This window comes from Poeciliopsis prolifica, unplaced genomic scaffold (genome assembly GCF_027474105.1).
Source record: "Poeciliopsis prolifica strain line A6 unplaced genomic scaffold, Auburn_PproV2 SCAFFOLD013, whole genome shotgun sequence".
NCBI lineage: Eukaryota > Metazoa > Chordata > Actinopteri > Cyprinodontiformes > Poeciliidae > Poeciliopsis > Poeciliopsis prolifica.
The window spans coordinates 10,184,868-10,205,930 of NW_026562388.1; the positions used below are offsets into that span (position 1 = coordinate 10,184,868).

The 21,063-nt window shown below is 36.7% G+C and overlaps 1 protein-coding gene across 1 annotated transcript in view; it reads left to right on the forward strand.

Annotated features, from left to right (window-relative positions):
- The first annotated feature begins 824 nt into the window (after positions 1 to 824).
- dnajc17 (DnaJ (Hsp40) homolog, subfamily C, member 17) overlaps positions 825 to 21,063 on the forward strand; it is a 35,264-nt gene continuing 15,025 nt past the window's right edge. The window contains exons 1-10 of the mRNA XM_055038406.1: positions 825 to 1,042; positions 7,694 to 7,763; positions 9,924 to 9,982; positions 10,078 to 10,165; positions 10,298 to 10,374; positions 11,625 to 11,742; positions 12,505 to 12,548; positions 15,580 to 15,657; positions 17,509 to 17,589; positions 18,852 to 18,971. Coding sequence (XP_054894381.1) covers positions 962 to 1,042; positions 7,694 to 7,763; positions 9,924 to 9,982; positions 10,078 to 10,165; positions 10,298 to 10,374; positions 11,625 to 11,742; positions 12,505 to 12,548; positions 15,580 to 15,657; positions 17,509 to 17,589; positions 18,852 to 18,971 — 816 coding nt within the window. The 5' untranslated portion in view covers positions 825 to 961. The remainder of the gene's footprint in view (positions 1,043 to 7,693; positions 7,764 to 9,923; positions 9,983 to 10,077; positions 10,166 to 10,297; positions 10,375 to 11,624; positions 11,743 to 12,504; positions 12,549 to 15,579; positions 15,658 to 17,508; positions 17,590 to 18,851; positions 18,972 to 21,063) is intronic.

Consider the following 21,063-nt stretch of genomic DNA (forward strand, 5'->3'; position numbering starts at 1 on the left):
ATGAAAAATAAAAGACAAAAATCTAATTTGTGTCTATTTAGATTGGTTGATCAGACCTTTTGATGACTCCTTCCCTGGAAGCGTTGACTTCCAATGAGGTACTGGGGTTCTAATCAAGAAGAACTGAGTCAGAACTGGCAGTCTGCTTTTTCTCTGCGTTGCCTCCAGACAGACAGAACTGCTGTTGAGTCAAGTAAGATTGAATAATTTATGTGCATTTGTAAAAGATTTAAGCAGCTAATTAGTGCTACACATGTTGGAGTCCGAGCTGCAAGACAGTTTCTAGAAATTGTGTTCTGGGTATTTTCATGTAATGTCATCTATCATGAAGAGGAAAATAACTAGTTACAAAAAGTGACTAGACATAGAAAGAAGGACACACTGGGACACAATTCATACAAGTACCTTCTCATGCCCAGAGAAATTTAGAAGCAAGTTGTTTTTACATTATGTCATTAGCTTATTTAATGCAGCAATAATAATTTCAAGGAAGTTGAAAAGATGAATAAAACATTTTATTATGAAAAATAAAAGTTATGTGTAGTGGTGGAAAAGGAGTGAATTTCTCCTTTTACACCGTTTTATACAAAGCAGCTTGGAAATAGTCATTTGTTGTGCTTATTTTAGTGAAATGTAACAAAAAATAAGATAAAGTAAAGTCCAAAAATTTCTGTCGAGAGTAAAACTCTTAAAAACTAAAACTTAAAAAAACCCCAACAAAAACAAACAAACAAACAAACAAACAAACAAAAAAAAAACAGGAATCCCGAATTTGCTTAGCAACAAACTACATTTCCCAGCATGCAAAGTACATCCAGGTTAAAAGGTCGTCGACGTCAAACTCATGCTGCCTGAAAAACTAAAACAACGGCTCAATTAACCAAACGCTATCACTTCGGAACCAGTTTTAAAAACGTTTTGTTTGCTCCGTATAGTTGCTCTAGTTTGTCTCAAATTAAAAATGTCTGGAAAGGCGAAGGAAATCTTACAAATGGACCTTTATGGGTTACTCGGCATTGAGAGCTCAGCTACAACGAAGGAGGTACGTAAAGGAGGAAGCTTTAAAAACAAACCAATTCTACGAGCAGATAATGAAAAATATGTGGCAGATGCTTTTGATGTTTTTAACTTAAAGGGCAAACTATAAATTGTTATGAAGCAAACAGGAAGACTCTGTCTGTGTGCCTGACTGAATGTATAATTTGTTTATCGTTGTAAAAATAGCTCAGTTACAGTGCATCTTGCCAATTAAGATAAACGCCATGCAGACAGCATGAGGGGATTAACTCAAGAATGACCCGACAAAATAAAAATTAAACAAACAGCCAGTAAACATACGAACCAGCTAAATGCCGAACCTCGCAGCTGTACTAATCTAGAATGGCCACTAGATGGAGACATCGTGGTAGGTAATTTCTGCGTGTAACGGGTTGAAATTGATGAGAAAATAAAATGGTAAAACAAAACAAATTGTAAGACAATCTCATGCAATTAAGCTGATTCAGATATTTGATAGACATCGTTTTGCTCATTAGAGTATAAAAAAGTTTTAAAAGTTTTCTCAATCTTGCATATCATAAGCTTGCCTTTTTCTTCATAATATAAATTATTAGTTCGAGAATGGATTTAAGCTTCCCTCTTTCGCCATGATTTGCTAAAACTTGAATCACAGTCTCAGAGATGTTGATGTCCTTAATGCCGCTTTTTCCATCCGCCGCCACATCTCTCCAAAATCCACTGGCCTAAACGAGGAAGAATTAAAATGACTGCCAAAAGAAGGGAAGTAGTTAATTTCTTAATTGGATTTCAAAGTGTTCTCATTCCCAAAGGATTATCCTTGAGGAAGTCCGTGGTTGTGGCTTTGGCAGAGCTGAAGCTCCAAAATTGAGAGCGGTGACTCTCTGTGGTCTGTTGATGGTTCAGAAAGATAGTGGGATTGTGAGTACGTGCGCTGAATAAAATCAGAGGACTCGTACAAAATCAATCAAGTGTGTGGCAACAGATGTCATCAGACACTTATCCCAGTTGTTTGGCCTGTGGCCTCATCTCTCTCTAGGCAGGCTGTTAATCAGGGAGAAAGGGAAGAAGCTCATGCCAGTGTGGGTTGTCACATAAACAGGCATTATATAAAAGCAGTGTTTTACAGACTGTAAAATATTGCTTTGACGCAGAAATATTGCATTGAGTGTATGTCTGCTAAACCTAATATTTTAATCCATTTCTTATATCACTGTAGCTGAATTTGATATAAAAAAAGCTTGTGAAACTTATAAAATCTTATGATTTATCAGCTGTAAATAACTGGGCTTGGGGTTTTGGGTAGTGGTGAGGAAAAACCACCAGAGTTGTACCTACCGCAGATTGCAAGGTAAAGACATGTCAACAAGTGGGACCACACAGATGCTTTTGTGGTTTATTCTGCTTCTAACATTTTAATAAACCTTTTACCTAATAAATTGGAGTATGAAGCAAAAACATGCTCATATAACTTACTCTTTGACAGACCTTTTAGGTGCACAATTCTAGCTTATAGCGAGGCTGTTCCTGTACAAGGCTATTCCTGATACAGTGACTTGCAAAAGTAACGCTACCCTTAAAAAATTTCCACAATGCCGAGAAGTAGCCATAAATTTAAATTAATTTCATTATGATTTTATGTGTTGGACCAAAACGTTTTTAGCCACGATATAAAACATTGCTTTGTGTTCTCTTTGTCCTTGGAAGCTTGTAGAAAATAAAACGACAATCGTGCCTAAAATGGAAATTCTGATTGTGAAAGTTGAATGTCGCCAACTTTCCTCCATTGCCACACTTTCACGGTGATAGACACAATGAAAGTTAAAGGTACAAGGTTTTTCTTACAGTTTACATCTTACTAAATCATTGGAACACAGAGTGGCTTTATTATTGGACATCTTTCTTTAGATGCTTTCTTTGCAGAGGAAGCATCTACACATACTTTGTAGAAGCATCTTTCTTTGCAGAGAAAGATGCTTCTACAAAGTATTTACTCCTGGGGCTGAATATTAACGCTCACTACACTTTCAGATATTTTAGAAGGTTTTGAAGGAATTTATCTGAAAAACAATTATCTGTGTTCTTCTAATAAAATAGACCTGTTTTAGACATTTGGAAGAGTACATTTCTCCTTGAATTGTGAAGACTGATTAGTTCTGTTTTATACTTTTGACTGAAGTTGTGACATTTGCAAAAATATTAAGCTTTCTTTTTAAATATAAATGTTTATTCAGCTATGGTCTGGTAGGATGGGTGTACATCTACTGCTTGATTAAGGGAAACTGTACATATCAATGAAAGCAAAATCTGATTATGCATTGAATCAAATATCCAAGCAGAACAGAATTGTGAACAGAAATCGAAAGCTGCTTCCAATCTTTCAGCCTCTCTGTTTGTATTCTTTCCTTTTATTACACAATTATACAATATTTTGTGTCCTACTACATAAAATACCAGTGGAATACATTGAATTTTGTGGCTTTAACGTGCCAGAATCTTCAAGGCTTATGAATATGTGGAACGGACTGTAGATATTTTATAGATTGTGTGTCTTTGTAGTAAATGGATAAGAATTGCTATGAAATATAATCTGTGACTAATACTCAATTTCAAAAGGACACTTTTAAATGTGCATGTCCTCCTAAAATGCTCAAGTGAAACTAAAGAAAGAGTTATTCTCCCTATCACTACCATAATTTGATTTAGCGAAACAGTATGAAATGCTTTCACAATTTTTTTTGGACATATTTCAGAAAAACACTCTGTGCCTGAAATGACTCATAGTATCCGAGTTTTACTCGGATACTATGTTTTTCTATTCTTAGTGCTAAGTTTTACTATTTTGCTTGCACGTCATAGTATCTTGCTGCAACAGTCCTCAACATATTTAGTTTTCCTCTTCTACAGGGTTTCTAAAACTTAAAAGGATGTCAGTGTTGAAATGATGGCTAAAACTTGTCAAGAATTTTGTTTTTCGACTATCCTGACACTTTAAATATAACATACTGAAACAGTGGTGTCAAAGTTGAATTAAATTGTAGCAGTGCACAAATGAGCATCAATTAACAGGTGGAAAAACAAGAGAAGAGTAGAATCACCGAGCTTAATGCTTTCATATTTTTTCATGCTCAAAAAAGATTGATGTTCTTGACTGCTGCAGGACTTCACATAATTATCTTCTGGAAACTCCAACATATTTGTCCTTCCACATACTTCCTCCAAATGGTTTATTGAACCTGTCCTGCCTAACTGAGGCTTTTACATAGCTAGAAGTATTGCAGAAATGTAAAGAGAAATGTAAAAGTAAAAAGATCTACTTTCATGTACATTTCTGAGTTTAAGAAAGCAAACAAGAGCAAATAATAAGACTTTTATTTACGTTGGATTCAAAACTAGTACCAATATTGAAGAATGTGCAGCACATAATTTTCTCAAAAAGTTTGACACAAAGATGCAGAATTACTTTCATTAACTGAAGGTAAATTTGGTTTTGTTTAGGACATTTACTTCATGTCATAAAAGTGAAATGATCGACATTTATACAAGAAACCTGTTTGCATTCATCCTCTCTCTGTTCAGCAATGCTCCTTTCACAATTACTCTTTCTTCTTCTGGCTGCTATCTTTCTTCAGCAAATAATTGCCTCTAAATAGTGAAGTATAGCAATTAAGAGGGAGAGTCTCATGACAGTGAGGCAGCTTATCAATCTCAGAGGTTCTGCTGTGGCTGCGATGCGGCTGGGACACTCAGCAGCAGTTTGTCGGCAATCATTTGGCACTGGAGACGAGTAATGAGGACAAGATGTACGGAGGAATCAGTGCGGTGGAGACTCAAACCATTTAGCTACTGTTGGCTTGCTGCTGCAGGATTGTTGTCTTCTCTTGATCTTGTGACTTGTCCTTCCACAAACTCAAGCGTGGGAAATAGTTCAGTGATTTCCTTCATTTAGTTTCTTGCATTTGGAACCTAGAACACTGGGACGTTACAACGAGCGGAAGTAGGAGTAGAATGTTTCACATTATGATCAATATGGAGTTTCTTGTTATTATTTTTCTTGTTTTGTTTACATGCTATGAGGATTTTGTTTGTCCTTTAACAATCAACAAAGTCTGCCAAAAAATGACCATAAAAGTACAATCTTGTCTCAGCTGATTATTGATTTCTATGTTTTTGAGCCAATGGGGTTCAGTCTTGAGTTCAGTCCTGCTGGTAGCTTCATCAACCTACAGTGACTTGAAGAAATATGAAATGATAGTTTAGAGAAAAAGAAATGGGAGGAGGGGGAGAAAATGGCAAAATATGATTCAAACACAGTACAGCAAAAATATAAAATGGAAGGAAAATAATAATTTCTCAGCATAATTTCTCAAAATCAGTCAGACTGGATGGAGAGCATCTCAAGTTGTGAGATGCTTCCCAATTGAATTTAGGTGTTTACTTTGCCTGAACCCTTCCAACAAATTAATATGCTTCAATTTATCCATCATATCTCCAGCTGTATCTTTTAGGTTACAGCCCTGTTGGACGGTGAACCTGCACACCAGTTGTTTTGTAGGCTTTGCAGCCAGGGTTACACTATGTTCCTCTCCATACATCTTACAATCAGCTCTGAACAGCTTATCTGTCACTGCTGATAAATATCAAGCCCCCACATAATCTAATAACTGCCTATTTTAATATTTCAAATACCAATCATAACTTACTATGTATTAATACAATTCTGTAGCAACTCCACAGAAACTAACATCTATGTTCTTTATTATTTCCCCTCTTGGGGTTACAGCAAATAAGCAATAAGAAAAATTAATGGCACCCCTGGATTGGCTGCATTGCAAATGCCAGCCAAAGGCTTGCAGATATTTCAGCTTCTTGAAATGCTTTTTGCCTCGACTAATTTAGTTCAATTTACAGGAAAGTCAGTAAATTATGGACGCTTTCTATGAATAATTTGGAGTTACGTTACTCAGAAAAATCCACAACTGGATTAATCTGCAAATACTCAACCTCAAATAGGTGGGGTTCCACTGTGTAGTGTTTCATCCACTGGAGTTCTGCCCTACTTTATGTTGGTCTGTCACAAAAAATCCCAAAGTAGATTGAATTTTGTTGCGTCACAAAATGTGAAAAACCTCAAAAGCCAATGAATTTGTTTGAAAGACAGACTTCTGACAATGATTAAAGGAAAATAGAGCAAGTTATGAATAAATTTAAAGTCTTTATTCCGAAGTCTTTACAAATTTTAGGACCACAACATTGCCTTCAATCATTACTATTGTTGCTGGAAAAAACTTTATTTTTTGTAGGGTGTGGCAAATGCATTCAGTGCACAGACTTTAGTGTTTAACTTGCTCATATCTTCCTAAAAGTGTTTGGAAAATTTTAGAAAGAGCTATAATTGGAATTATAAAGCAAAGAGCAAGGAGAGACAGATGGAGAGAGGCTGAAGCCAAAGACCGGAGCCAGAACTGAAGCATTGGTCTGCCAGTTTTAGCTTCAGGATGATTATTTGTACCAAACAGAAAATACTTAGTATTCTTTTATGATGCCTATTACCTGAACATCCAGGACACAAAGAATCACTTACGCTTTGAAGTAAAGAAAAAAAAAAGGGAAACGTGTTGATGTCATTGAATCTTAAGGTCCTGTGCTTTGTACAGTCCGTATCTGTCTTAATGTGTATAACACAACTTAAGTTGCTAAAAATGCAGCATCTTTCCACATTCTGCTTTGCTTGGTCAACATTGGAGCTTGGTTTGCACTGTATAGGTCAAATGTGCTAAATAACCTACATAAACACTGCACATAAACCTACATAAAGAAAACAAATGTAAATGTTTCCCAGACATGAAGAAAGGTGCTTCCACTTTTTTCATGGCCTGTAGCATACTGGCAGGAGATTGATTTATGTGAAGGTTGGGACAGAGTGGACCGGGGAGTTGGAATACGTGAAAACATGCGGTACATCAGAACGTCTGATTAGGATTTGTGTATTTAGACTGTGCTCACATGTATGAAGGAATGTATGAGGCAGATCTTTAGCATGCAATGCACGGTATACATCTGAGCATGTGTTTTTGGAGTTGCATGCAGAAAGCCCTATGGTCCTGAAATGAAGCTTTTTCTGCTTTCTTTTATTTTTATTTCACCAATAGAGATGTCTAATGGAACCCCCCCTAACAGGACAATTGAAGTCACCCAGTTTACCCAATCATCATCATCTAAAAAGAGCTATGATTCATTTAGAAGAAAAGCTGTGAAATTCAAACTCAAAGTTGTAATGTGCCATACTTTCCATTGTCTATCAACTTTTGCTTGAAGTTTGCTCATCCTGAGAATCTTGAATTCTCCTCTTTCCCCCCCATAATCCCTCTTAGGTTTAGCATTATTATTCAGAATTAACCCACAAAATCCCATTCGCTACTTCTTCTGAGAACTCAAACTTCTGGGAATTCTAATCTTTTTAATCTGTTTTAATTATCATAATTTTGAGTGCTTTTCTTTTGTATTTACTATGTGTATTAGTTTATTTGTAATATTATTCTGCTTGTTTACTTGAGCCAAAACAAATGTAGAAATTATTTTTATAAATGCCGATGTTGCAGGTAAATGTAAGATCAGCTAACTTTCTAATGTGGCAATAATTTTTTTGAAATGAATGTATTCTCATTTTAACCAGATTAAGAAAGCCTACAGACAGAAGGCACTGACCTGTCATCCAGACAAGAACCCAGACAACCCCAAAGCAGGTGAGGGAAAATTTTCTATTGTGTCACTTAGTCTGTTTATACCTTTGCTGCATTTTCATGCACAAACTTCTATCATTATTTCAAATTTTATGACTTTTAATGAATATAAGTGTTGCAAATACACACTGTAGCTACCACAAAACTTGTTTTAGGTTCAATAACTTTGATTTTTAACCCTAGATGGAAGGCAATTGATTATTATATTTGTGAACAACTCATAAATCATCATGCCTGAAGACTATCATAAACTGGAAGATTTACTGAAACCTCAACATTCATCTTTATTTCCCTGAGTAGTGAAGACCTTAAAAGCTAAATGTCATCTGAAGAAAATAATTATTGTCATAGTAGGCCAATATTGAGATCTTTGTCTCCAGTCCTGAGAATGTTCTGAGCAGTCAAAAATAACTTTCAGACCAAAGAATAATGTACCAAGTTTCAAGCATGTGCTGGTTTTGCTGATATCCGAGGTAACAGTGTTCTTGTTAAGAAGTAGAAATTCTAACAGAGTGATGCAAACATCATTATAAGCTTCGCTTTCCATAAAAAACACCACTTGTTCAGTTAAGAGTTGCAGGCGCCACAGGTAACATTGATTTAGACATATTCTCCTGTGTCTTGAAAAATACATGTTTCCTCCACATCTTATTACTGTTGATGTAAAGAGCCACCGTTCTTATATGCAAGCCCATTACTGGGGGTAGTAGTTTTTTCTGTTTCCCAGTGGGAAATCTGACTTCGGAGCAACACTGCTTTCAACAGGGTGATGATCCAACTCTAGAAGAAATGCTAGAAGAACGGTGTCACAAAAGATGGTCAAAAATCAAGCCAGCATTATACCAGGACCTTGTAAATGACTACCCAAAATAACAGTATGTTGAAATTAAATTGTATTTGAAAGGCAATTAAAAATGTATGTTCTGTGATTTTTTTTCTACCCTCAAAAAAGGAACAGTTCTAATAAATCAGAATATTAAAAGGTCATATTTTATGGTTAAAAAGAAAGGGAGATGATTTATTAGGTGTTTATTTAAACTCCTGACAGGAATTGTAGATAACCAGATGCTGTCCTGCTGGAGTATTTCTAATCAGACAGACAAGCTTGGAAAAACCTCATCAAAAACCTCTTCCTAGTTGATGAGTCGGTCTGTTCTCTGTAGCAAGAAGCAAAGAATTTCACTGTAGCTTTTGTCAGTAGGGGGGGTTGAAGCAACTTGCACAAAAGACTGGTAATGAGGTATATTTTCAAGGGAGGTTACTGTGGTTCCTGGATGTTTTAGATGATTTCTGATCGTGACAGGAGAAAAAAAAAGGAAATTGGTACGGTTAGGAGGTTGAGAGGAATAGTACAAAAGCAGGGGGTCGGTTTCCCAGAAATGGAAAAGAAGTGGTTTGGAGGGCCTCAACATTTGAACTCACACATAGGCAGACTTGGCCTCTAACGCACGAAAGCAGAACTTGACTTGGAACTCGTCATCCCCTAAGGGGGCAGCTGTACGCATGGAAAAGGAGACTTGAAGCTTATCATTCTTAACTGATTAAAGATACCCCTCATAAAATCCCTCATTTTTCTCAACCAACCATGTTGTGACACTCGAGTTGCCTTTTAGGCATGGAAGATTCCTCCTAACCCTTTTGCCCCCAGTTGGATTTCATTTGAGCCAGTTATATCCATGGAGGTAATCTGACCGCCTTTACTAGCACTATCATCTGTTTGTGTGTATTGCCAGTCCCCACAGGGAGTAACAATATCAGCCTGTTAGGCCTTCCATAAGTGAATGATTAAGGTTGGCCAGGATGGTCAGTGGTGTAGGATGAGCCCGGGGAATGTGGTCTCCTAGTGTGTACATTTATAAATGTGGGTTTGTGTTAAGTGACAGCTGAAGTGGAGGGAAACTGAGGATGGATGGAGAGAGGCGAAGACAATTTGCCTTATCTCATTGGAGAAAGCAGGTTTTATAAGAGGAAACCTCTACTTTCTTTATGTAAATGTTCAATGCTTTGTCCATAAATTAAGTTTGTATTGTGTGTAGATTTATTCTGTTTTCCTTTCTGTCCTTAGTTGTAAAACATTGACTTGTCAACATTTTTTTCACTTATTAGCCTAATTTTTATTTTTACTGTAAAGCTCACATATTTGTCATCATTCTTTTCTTACAGCGGAGCTCTTCCATCAATTGTCCCAGGCTCTTGAAGTTCTCACTGATGCTGCAGCCAAGGTGAGACCATCAATGTATTTTTAACCTATAAAAATCCTCCTGATTCACTCCCACATTGTCAGACGGTATGTTCCTGTGACTAATGCTCTTTCCAGGCTGCCTATGACAAGATTTGTGCTGCCAAGAAACAAGCTGAAGAACGAAACAAGAAATTAGATGACAAGAGGAAGAAAATTAAACTTGGTGAGTAGTTGCTGTTTTCCTGTTATATTAAGGTACTGCAGGGTTAATGAAACAAAGTAAAACATATTTAAAACAACTGGCAGAAACTTCATTTTGAATATTTGGGAATGGACATGAGTCTATTTGTTTCAGACTTGGAGGCCAGAGAACGGCGAGCAGAGGCTCAGAGCCAGGAGGAAGTGCAAAACACAAGAACACTTGAAGAAGAGGTAAGAATATCTGGAGTGTGTTGAACAGTAAGAATATTTGGTAACATTAAAATCACACAATCAAGACCAACTCAATCAAGTTCATAATTGGAAAGTGAGAGAAATGTTGTACATGGTGATCAAATTGTCTCCTAATTTAGTATACATAGTACATCTGTGTGTAATTTATTGTTAATATAAATCCTGCTGTTCTGTAAAGACTTGACAGAGGCAGACTGATCAGGGAGAAAGTTTAAACCAGATATAGGTACATTATGTAATATAAAGCATTCTATTTTCCATTGCTTTTAAAGACCCACAGTCTTTAGTTTAAGATAGGAAAATATTTCAGTTCTCATGCATATAAAAACATATTCATTAAATTAAAATGCCATCTACTTTGTTTTGTGTACTATGATACTCCAACGTAAATCACAAAAAGTACAATATCTATATTCATTAATACAAGCACACACAACATGATAAATTATTTTTCTAATATATTTTAAGTTGTTAAAACTGTAAACAATGTTTTAATGTTTTGTGTTAATGAGTAATATTGGACAAATTATTAAGTTGTGCAAATCTGGTAGACATTTGACATAATGCTTTCAGCTGTGAATGAGGTATTTTGCTTAAATGTAACTGCAAAACACACTTGCAGGACTTAGGTTGGTATGGACTTGCAAACTAGGTACACTGAAGTTTCTGGTTTGATTGTCATAAATTATGAGAAAGTTTGTACAGAAATCTTGAGAGAGTTAACTGCTCGACATTTGTGAGAGGTTGCAGAAGAAGAAAACTTTGTAATTTAGAAATGGGACTGACCACAGATGCTTACTGGAAATTACTTATTCTCACATGTCCAGGAAAGTCTGAAACACAAGCAGGTGCTTTATTCTGTTTTTTGTCAAATACGTGTTCCTGATTCAGGTTCTAGTTGAGTCATCCAACCACTTGGGTAAAGATCAAAGGTACAATCTGAAACAATAGTCTTTGGCTACATTTATCACAAAGACCACTAGAAAATTTTGCATAACTTTGTACTAACTGGAAGATATAAATGAGAAAGGTGCGTTTTTTTGTTAGGACGAGGAGTGGCTTTAAAGTGTAAAATCTATTTTTCTTTAAGTTCATAAAAACACAGAACAGGACATAAAAATAGCTCAGCATTAAAATGGCAAAAGGTCATAATTTAAAGAAATTCTATCTACAAAATGTTCATGCAGCTTTGTGATTAACACTGTATTATTTGGGCCTAAACCTAAAAGATCGCCCGCTTGAGGGAGGAGGGATCCAGACAACTTGAAGAAGAGCAGAGGCTCATCAGGGAGCAGATCCAGAGAGAAAGAGAAGCACAGCAACAACCAGGAAACTACACTCAGAGAGGTTTGATTTCTTCTTGGATTTAACCATCAGCCATCTGTGTTTGTACAGGTTATCATAAATGTATCAGTGTTTTCACGTTCTGATGTTATAAATTGAGTTTGATCAGTTAGTTGATGTTTTTTGTTTCCAAGCAATCATCCAGCCTGTCTAACCACGCTAGCCACCGTTCTGTCTGTGGTTCACCAAATATTATTCAAGCAACGAACAATAACAATAGCTGAACTTATATGAGAAGAGGTCTATTTTAGTTCATTTGGCAGTCACACGTCTTGGCAAAGTATCATAGGAATGCAAAGTGCCAAACACACACACGCACACACACACACACACACACACACACACACACACACACACACACACACACACACACACACACACACACACACACACACACACACACACACACACACACACACACACACACAAAACTGTCTGTCAGACCTTGTTCCTTTTCCTTCGCTGTTTAAAGTGGCGGAGTCTGCTGGAGATGTAAACCTGACCCTCTTTTGTGGGTGTGCAATTACTCGTTCGTCTGTACATATTTTGAGTCCCCTCTGTTTGCACGCACTCAGCCTTCCCTGATCAGAGCCATGTCTCCAAAAGTAAAAAAAAATTACCACATGGGAGCCATTTCTAAGTTGCTGTCTTTTGACACAAGCCCCTTGACGACTCTCTTGAGTACCATATTTCAATTAAACAGTTGCTCCTTTGTCTTTTTACCTCACTTTTTCGACTGTCACTAATGCTTTTTCTCACACTCAGGAGGGGAGAGATATTTCCAGAGCAACATAACCCCAAAACTGAAGGTAAGACTCAACATCTAAGGGCAGTTTGTGGAAATCAGAATGGGAGGCTTGGTATACATTTTATACAATCTTTAGCTGTTTGTAATTTATTATTCAGAGACCACAAATGCTGTCTCATCACTTAGCACATATGTTGCTCTCACACCACTTCCTCCAAATTAGGCATGATTCTGTCAGGGGACCAATATTTATGCCAAAAGAAGGCTTATTATATTTCCTCATGGAAATGGCCTGGTTCTGTGTGTATTAACGGATGCAAGAAATGTTAGCTAATGTGTTTACACCCTAAACCTGGTTCTAGTAATTGAAAGCCATCTAAAGCAGCGGCAATATCCCCAGACATTTTATATTCATCTTGAAAAACAAACAAAAGCTATATTGACAGGATCCCAAACCACAGTCACAAATACAAGAAAGTCACAGCAAATGTTAGATTTTTTTTCTCAGTTTAGACTCCTTGCAAAAGTGTTTTTGAGCTTTTACACATTTTGTGACCTTTTGCCCATTTACTCCAATGAATTTGGGGATTTTCTTTGGACTGAAACAAAGCAGGATATAACGAGAAGTGGAAGGAAAGTGTTTCACTATTACCAATAAAAACTTTAGTGTGCAGAATGTATTGCTAGTATATTTTAAAAATGTATATAGCAATATATTTTATATATTGCAAATATATCAAGATGTATTTGTAATGAACTTAATGGCCTGCAATAAATATGTCTATTTTTATTCATGCCGGATCAAAATGTTTAGATAAACTAAAATGTTGGTAAGGTGTGCAAGTTACTCATTTTAAATAACCGTTTTTTTTCATACCAATCAGCTCTTGATGAGTCACCAATATTATAATATTTATTATGTAGCTCAGCCTTAATATTCAGTTCTCTTCTTGTGATACCCCAAAAATATGGTGTCTTCAAATGTCAATCAGTAAATTGACAGAATGAGTGGAACTTAGTCTGTATGAATCCAGCTATCCTTAAAGGAGATTCACCTTCAACCTTCACCTTTGGCCAGGACTTTAGCACTAAATATACAATCAAAGCTCCAATGGAATGGTTTAGTTCAAGACATTATTAGAAAAACTCAAAGTCCAGACCAAAAGCCAGTGTAGATGTTTCAACACTTGAAACTTGATGTTAATAAATGTTCTCCATCCAATCTTCGCTTGAACTATTTTGTGAAGAAGAGTAGAGATCATAGGTTTTTTTCAGTCTTTCTGTAATTGTATTTGGATTTGCACCTGCACCAAATACCTAGATCTATTTTGTCTAAAACTAGGATTGCATATTTCAATATCCTGTTGAAACCACCCACTAGTGTTCAATGTTTATTTCCATTTCTACTGAAAAATATCATTAATCTTTCACCAAATTTGAACAATTCATCATTAGCTCCAAAACATTACTATTTACCAGGCCTTTCCATTAATTTGCTATTTGGATCTTTTCCACTAATATCTTTACTGTTTGTAAGTTTATTTAAGTCATGACTAAAATCAGCAGTTTTGTTATTGGAAACATCACATCACACAAATATTTGAGCATCTAATTTAAAGATGAATGGTTAGGACTGTTATTATTAAGTAAGGAGAAAGTTCTGCTGGAAGAGGGAACGTACATTTCAGGGATAATTATTGCAAAAATGCTACATGGATTTGAAAATTCCAAGAAAATGTGTTTCTTTGACAGTGAGCAGATTGCTGGAACTGAATCAACCCCCTGTGCTTGCCATTCATTATGCTGCTCTCAGCAGTTGCCATAAAACTGGCCAGTTTTCTGCTGTGGTTTGTCTGTGAATATGAGACATTGTACGAAATCACTTCTTTTTTTTTTTTTTTTAGTACGGGAACTCATTTCAGCATTTAGTGACAGGATCTGAGAGCAGAATAAAAAAGGTAAAAGTATCCTAATAGATTATGTTGCCTTCTCTGGTCGCTTTTATGCCAAATTGAATTTTCAAGAAGATTCCGTAGCAGTAGAAATTTCCCATATGTAAAAAGACACACATGGGAATCAGACTGTGTAGGAGTGAATAATCAAGAGTTCTGGTGAGACTTTGTCTAGGACCAGTTTTTGATGCACATATCTTAGGACATCCCTCATTTGTGCACCAACAGGTATGGATGGAAATTGGCTCCAGGTTTTTCAGAGCTTAAAAGATTCTTCTTCCTTTAACTGATGCTTTTCTAGGTGTTATTTTTTATAGAGTATAGCCTGGTTGACACACTGTCTTGTTGAAGAAAAGGGCTCTACAGCATGACACGCCTAACACATCTATCAACATGGAGATGTTTATTCAAGGAGATATGATGTGTTAGTATTCTGCCACATAGAGTTGTGGAAAGGTCAGAAAAGTTAAATTCTGTGTATAGCAGCTTATAGAAAAAGTAAAAAAAAATTAAGACTTTTTTGAATGTCACTTTCTGGGAAGGTGAAGGCTTTCTCTTCTTCCTTCTCTGCCCCCAATCCATGAAGTGGATATCTAATAGTTATCGTGGCAACAGATTCTTCCACTAGAGCTCTGTGGCTCCTCCAAAGCTGCTACAAGCATCTCTGGTGCCATCTAAATTATTCAAAATTTTATACAACTACTATTTTACTCACAGCTGGACTCTCTTTTTTGATTTCCTGACTTCTGAAGGCAGTTGAGTGTTTGGGATTTTATTTAGAGGTATGGGGGCCAACGTGCTGGTGGATTATCTTTGTATCAAAATATTAAAGTAATGATCGACAAGTTCAGGCATCAACTTGTCGAGTTTTGAAAGTGAGTCCCCATGCAGTCGCTGATGCAGGTGAGTCAGTGCCCATGTTTCAAAAGTGTAACGAGTTCTTTTCTCTCGTAGCTTCAGCCTGTCCTGATGTTTTTCAGTTCTCTGTTTCTCATCAGAGCCAAACTTGTCTGGCACGGTTCACCTCCTCCGCAGCTGAGTTTAATCAATTGTGCTTTAAGGATTATCCATTATCATGCACTTCTTTATTTCTTGAAAGTGATTATGACTAATATTGGCCTCCTTTTTTTTTTTTTGCAGCTAAAATGGAAATGCAAGAAAGACGACGAGCTGAATGGAGGTTATTCTCAAGACGTTCTGCTTAAGCTACTTCATAAGGTGGGTGTCCTGAAATTTAACTTGTGCTAATCTGCTATAAATGTAATAATTTATTGAAATCATTTTTTTCATGCTCTTAGGGCTTCAAGAGCTAACTTTGAACAAACCTGCACGCAAAAGTCCACCCTTATTTGAAGCCTGCATGACATCAGTGCTCTAGATTGTTTACACTTCCCCTTAAACAAGGCCTATTAAGTTTTGTAGCAGTGAAAGTGCTGAGGGCAATGTTGTAGTGCCCTTTAAAAGCCATGCACGGCATTGTTTGTGCCCCTCTTACCAGGTGATTAAAAGGTACCAAGGGAGGCTTTAGGAAATGTGCTGTTCACATGCAACCCACCACCACCTTCTGCCACAATCTGTCCTGAGAGTTTTTGGTGGTGTGCAGGTTGGCCTCATCCTCGGATGGGGCTAGTGTCAGTGACGTCAAGTTGCCCACAGTAATACAGCTGAATTTGCTGTTCATGAATGCATCCTGTATGGTCTTAAAAAAGTGTTGTTGCTGTTTGAATTTTTAGGAAGAGAAAATGTGTAATGTTTTTAATGGCAACCATGAGTGAGTGACAGTTAATGGTTTGGATAAGCAGAAATAGCCAACACTCTGTGGGAAAATGCGGACGGTTATGAGTGTGCATGTATGCGTACGTGAGTAGACTTGTGTACTTTGGCTGCCTGTAATAATAAATCTTTGTGTAAAGGGGCAAAAAAATATGTTAAGATATTTATATTTTGTGAAATAGAAGCCTTTTGAGACTCTCCTTTGTCACTGTTGGCTGGATTTAGAGTGTCCTCAGTGAGCATTTGCATTCCTAGAATTTTGAGTTCCCAGAAAGCTGAATTTTCCCTCTTTCTTTTTGCTCCCATGAAAGGCTAAACAGAGAACAAGTTAATGCCAAATGGCCTTTCCGTAAAGTTGATAGAGCTAGCCTAACCAAGAAGAAATCTTTTCCATTCTCTAATAATGTCTTAAAAAGCAATTGTATCATAACCTGTTTTTATTTTTATCATCTAGTCACCACTGTGGGAGAAAATATCCGTTTCTGAACCTATTCCTCTTTTACTGTCTTAGATATGTAGCCAGGAGTTAATTACAACAAAAATCTTTCAGTACTACTTACGCTTTAATTTCAGTGTAGTTCAATTTCCAAAGCTTTAGACATAACATTCAACATAGTGAAGACTTTTATAATCAAGATGAGAAACTATAGTGCATCTGTGACATTAGTAAGATCTGAAAATCCCCCCCAAAATTGATGAAAAGATAAGAAAACTAGTAAAGGATGCTGTCATGTGTCGGCATGAAACAATAATTCTCTATATTTTTTGTATGTCAGGGTTTCTGTCTTGCCATCCTATCTAAGATCTGGGATGACAAGACAGATATCTTTCTCTCTCAAAGAAAAACATCCAAGCCTGACTAATGCTTTTGTCTCCAAGAAAAATGATGACTTAATATGTAATGGTGTGATGAAACAAAGGTGAACTGTTTTCCCAGTTGTTATTCCAAATGAAACAGTTTTCTTCATGTGGTACTGGAGTATGTATGTTGAATTTAGTTTTTACATCACCTAAACTTGCTGTTGCTATATGTGTGTAAACTTTGTATTTCATACTTTTTTTTTCTTGTGAATACATGTGACCCAAAAAACAAAAAATGCTTTTCTCAAATTCAGTACATTTCTAACTTGTATTTCTCAAATGTGAGATATTCAGCACTGTTTTGAATCTTGACTCTACATATGTTTTTGTTTTCATGGTTATGGATTATACTGTGAAAGGAAATACTAATTCAAATGTTCTGCATGTTTCTTTCCCTTCCACCTCATGCTTTTGTCCTCCTGCTGTGTCATCTAGTACGGAGATGTTTTAAATGTGATCGTATCGAGTAAGAAGAAAGGAAATGCTGTGGTGGAGTTTGCATCTGTGAGAGCAGCTGTAAGTACCCGAGGCCTTTACATTTACTGTTCTGGTTAGGATCTCATTAGGAGACTTTGTGAATTGAGCCACATTAGTTCATCACTTGCCACACAGTCTTAGAACGAGTTTTGAGTTAGATTATTACTAAGCGTAACATCTGACAGACGTCTGGATCCCAGGAAGTTGTCTTTGACCTAAAATGATCCTGTGTTTTTGAAATTGTTGCACTGATTGGAACCATCAAACTGAAGCACTTGAGTCATTGTTCCCCATTGTCTGGCTCCGCAGGCTCTTTTTAGTTTTGGTGTTCTTTTGTTTGTCGTTTCCTCTCAGTGCAACATTTCTGTCAGTCTACTGGATTTAGGCAGTGATCATGGCATTTCCGTGGCTAGAGAACCTTGCAAAAGTATTTATACCCCTTGAACCACAAATTTCAATGTGTTTTTATTGGGATTTTGTGCAAACAGAACTGCACAATTGCATGCAACAACATTTTTTTTTTTTTTAGCAAATAAAATTTTGCAATTGTACTAAGCCCCTGTGCATCAACAACACTGCTCAAATTCACCGAGACTTTGTTGAGAGCAGATGTGAACATACATTTTAATATTTCAGATTCTTGGTTGTATGTCTCGACTGGGCAATTCTAGCAAATTAAATTCACTTTATTTAAACTGTACAACTTTTGCTCTTGCTGTATCTTTGGGATTGTTGTGCTGGGAAGTGAACCCACATTTCAATCCAATCTCGGTGCTTTTGCAGGTATTCATCCAAGGTTGCCCTGTACTTAGCTTGACTCATTAACTATAGACAAGCTAAGTTCAGTACAGCCCCTTATAAAGTAAAGAATCTCCCACAGCATGATGCTACCATGGTGTTTTTGGTAACATCAAGTATAGCCCATACCAAAAATCTGCCGCTGAATCTGTTGATGGGTCGATTCACATCAAACGTTTTAGAATTTTATTTTATGACCTTTTTTTTCTGAAATACTGGATTCTTTTCCTTCTCCTTCCAAGTATACCCTACTTGGTGCTAATCTCACCCCAAAAGCCTTATGAAAGACATTGAAGTTTATGATTTATAACATGACAAAATCTAAAAAAAGGGACACATTACACAGGAAATTTTAACTGCAACAGAATATTTCTGTTTGTGGATCTGTTCTGTTTAGGAACTTTAGTTCTAACCAACATTTAGCAAAGATTATTACAATTTCATGCAAAACGAAGAGATCAAGTAGTAATTAATGCTACTAATATTTAAATCTCTCATTATAGGAACTGGCTGTTAAGAATGAAAGTGGGCTGAGTGGTAACCCCTTGAAGATTACATGGCTGGAAGGACAACCTGAGGTTGTTTCTGCAGCATCTCAAACCGGCCATTTCATGTCTTCACAGGTAGTATTATAACACAGAAATGTATTCTTTTATATTTCCTCCTGCACCAAGGGGGGCATGCCTCCCCCGTGTTGCAAAATATTGCCAGTTGCTCCAACAAAAATATTAACCTCTCTGCAGAAAGAGTTATGTTAATGTTCAGATTTTCTTTTCTTCCATATCAACGGTTCAAATGTTGCTCCAGAGTTTGCACTTTTGTTCTTTTTGGCCACGATCAGTGTGGTCGGGTAAGTGGACCTCAGTTTATTTGTTTTGGAGTGGTGAAGCGGTGGCCTCTCACTAGTTCAGAGAGACTGGTTTAATTTGGCCCCAACTGGTTGGGTGCTCATTAATGTAACGGACCTGGGAGAGTCCAGGAATGCTTCACTTCACACGGCAGCCAAGGGGAGGCACTGTGCAATAATGACAGTCAAACATGTCAGCCTCACTGTCGGAATAATTTTAAGAAAAGCTTTTGTGTATTCATACTGGCGTATGTGAACTTTAATCCTTAGCTTTTCATCCTCAAATTTAGTTATTTTTTGTCCTTTAAAGATGTGCAACTTCTTATCTTGACCTTGTGTGATATTTTTGAATTTTCTTTTTTCAAATCACTGTAAAATAGTCAGGCAAATATCTATTAAATAATTTTTTGTTGTAGCATGAAAGGGATATGAAACTATAATAATGATTTCAAATCAGTCATTGGTCATTATTAAGTAACATAGAAACAAATATAAGGAATAAAGATAACTCTCCTCTGCTCTGGTGGTTCTGCCACCTCTGCCTCTCCCTGTTTCAGCTGGAGGGAAGTTGACTTTAACTCCAAGATTGGTACAGCATGTCTCACATTATTATAAAAATGGGCAGATGATATTGGTGTTTCCTGCTACTAAGCTTTTGGATATCTCAAAAGTTTTTCAATAAGAGCTTAAAATAAGTTACTAAGTGACATATGGCACATGTTCAAGACTTTAAACTTTTTAAGGAACTTTTTTTTTTTCCAAATGTAGCAACGCGTACAATGAAACATGTCTAATCTTCCAGGGGATGAGATGACCAATATGAAGAGGGCTTGAGGTAGTAATGGAGACATCACCCACTAAGACCAAAAAATCCACAGAATGCCACTTGCAGATAAAATAGGTTTCGTTAACTGCACCTTTGGTCTGGCAAGGTTGTCTCAAAAAGCCATTGAGAAAAGGAGTTCACATCTCATGTGTGGGTTTGCATTACAGCTTCCAGAAATGACATTTCCTAATTCAACTGAGATTTTTTAAGCATTTAAGATTGATTCAGTCTGCACAATTTATTTCCTAAATTCTTTAGCTTCTTTGTCAAAAATGTCTAAATGTTTTTCAATCAGTGGACTTTTTCCTCTGCACTTATGTACTTATCTGTGTCTCTGGTTTCTGGTGAACTGTATTTCAACCCTGAGCCCAGTGAGGGGTGTCAGACCTCCTACATGGGGTTAGAATCCGATACTCAGCCTGCTCACTAGGACTTGTCATTCTAATCTTTTTAAATGCTATTATCGTAACTCAGTTTGCTTTACTGACATCCAAAACTGATTCTTTTATTCTTTTTTTCACCATTTTTTCTCTGCAACCAAGTATGGAAATGTTATTTTGATTGGGTAATATTTCATTTGGCCCTCAATGCAATACTTGTCTGTTAAGAGATGCCAGACAGTTGCAGTATACGCTATAGCTATTGTAGATTTTCTCTGCAGGTAGTGGACAGAATCCACATTGGGAGGATTCTGGGGGGAAAAAAAAAATCTATTTGGGATCTAAACATCTGTTCTCTCCCTGGTTCCTCAGCTTTGGCCATTTGTAACTAGATAGGGTCAAAGTGGGTGAGGTCTTGCTTCTTTAACCTCATCAGTCCAAACACTGTGCTCGGCAGGTCACAGAGGGACTAAAGAGAGCTTAAAGACACAGATGACTTCACCCCAGTTCTCGTTCCTTTGCTTCTTGGCTCAATAAATGCATCTGGAGTCAATGAGGCTTTTCTAATAAAAGAGGGAGCTGTGTCATACTCTCCATCATGATCCCTTTCTAATAATATTTAACACGTACAAACTAAATAAAATCTTAATATTTGTCTAGCA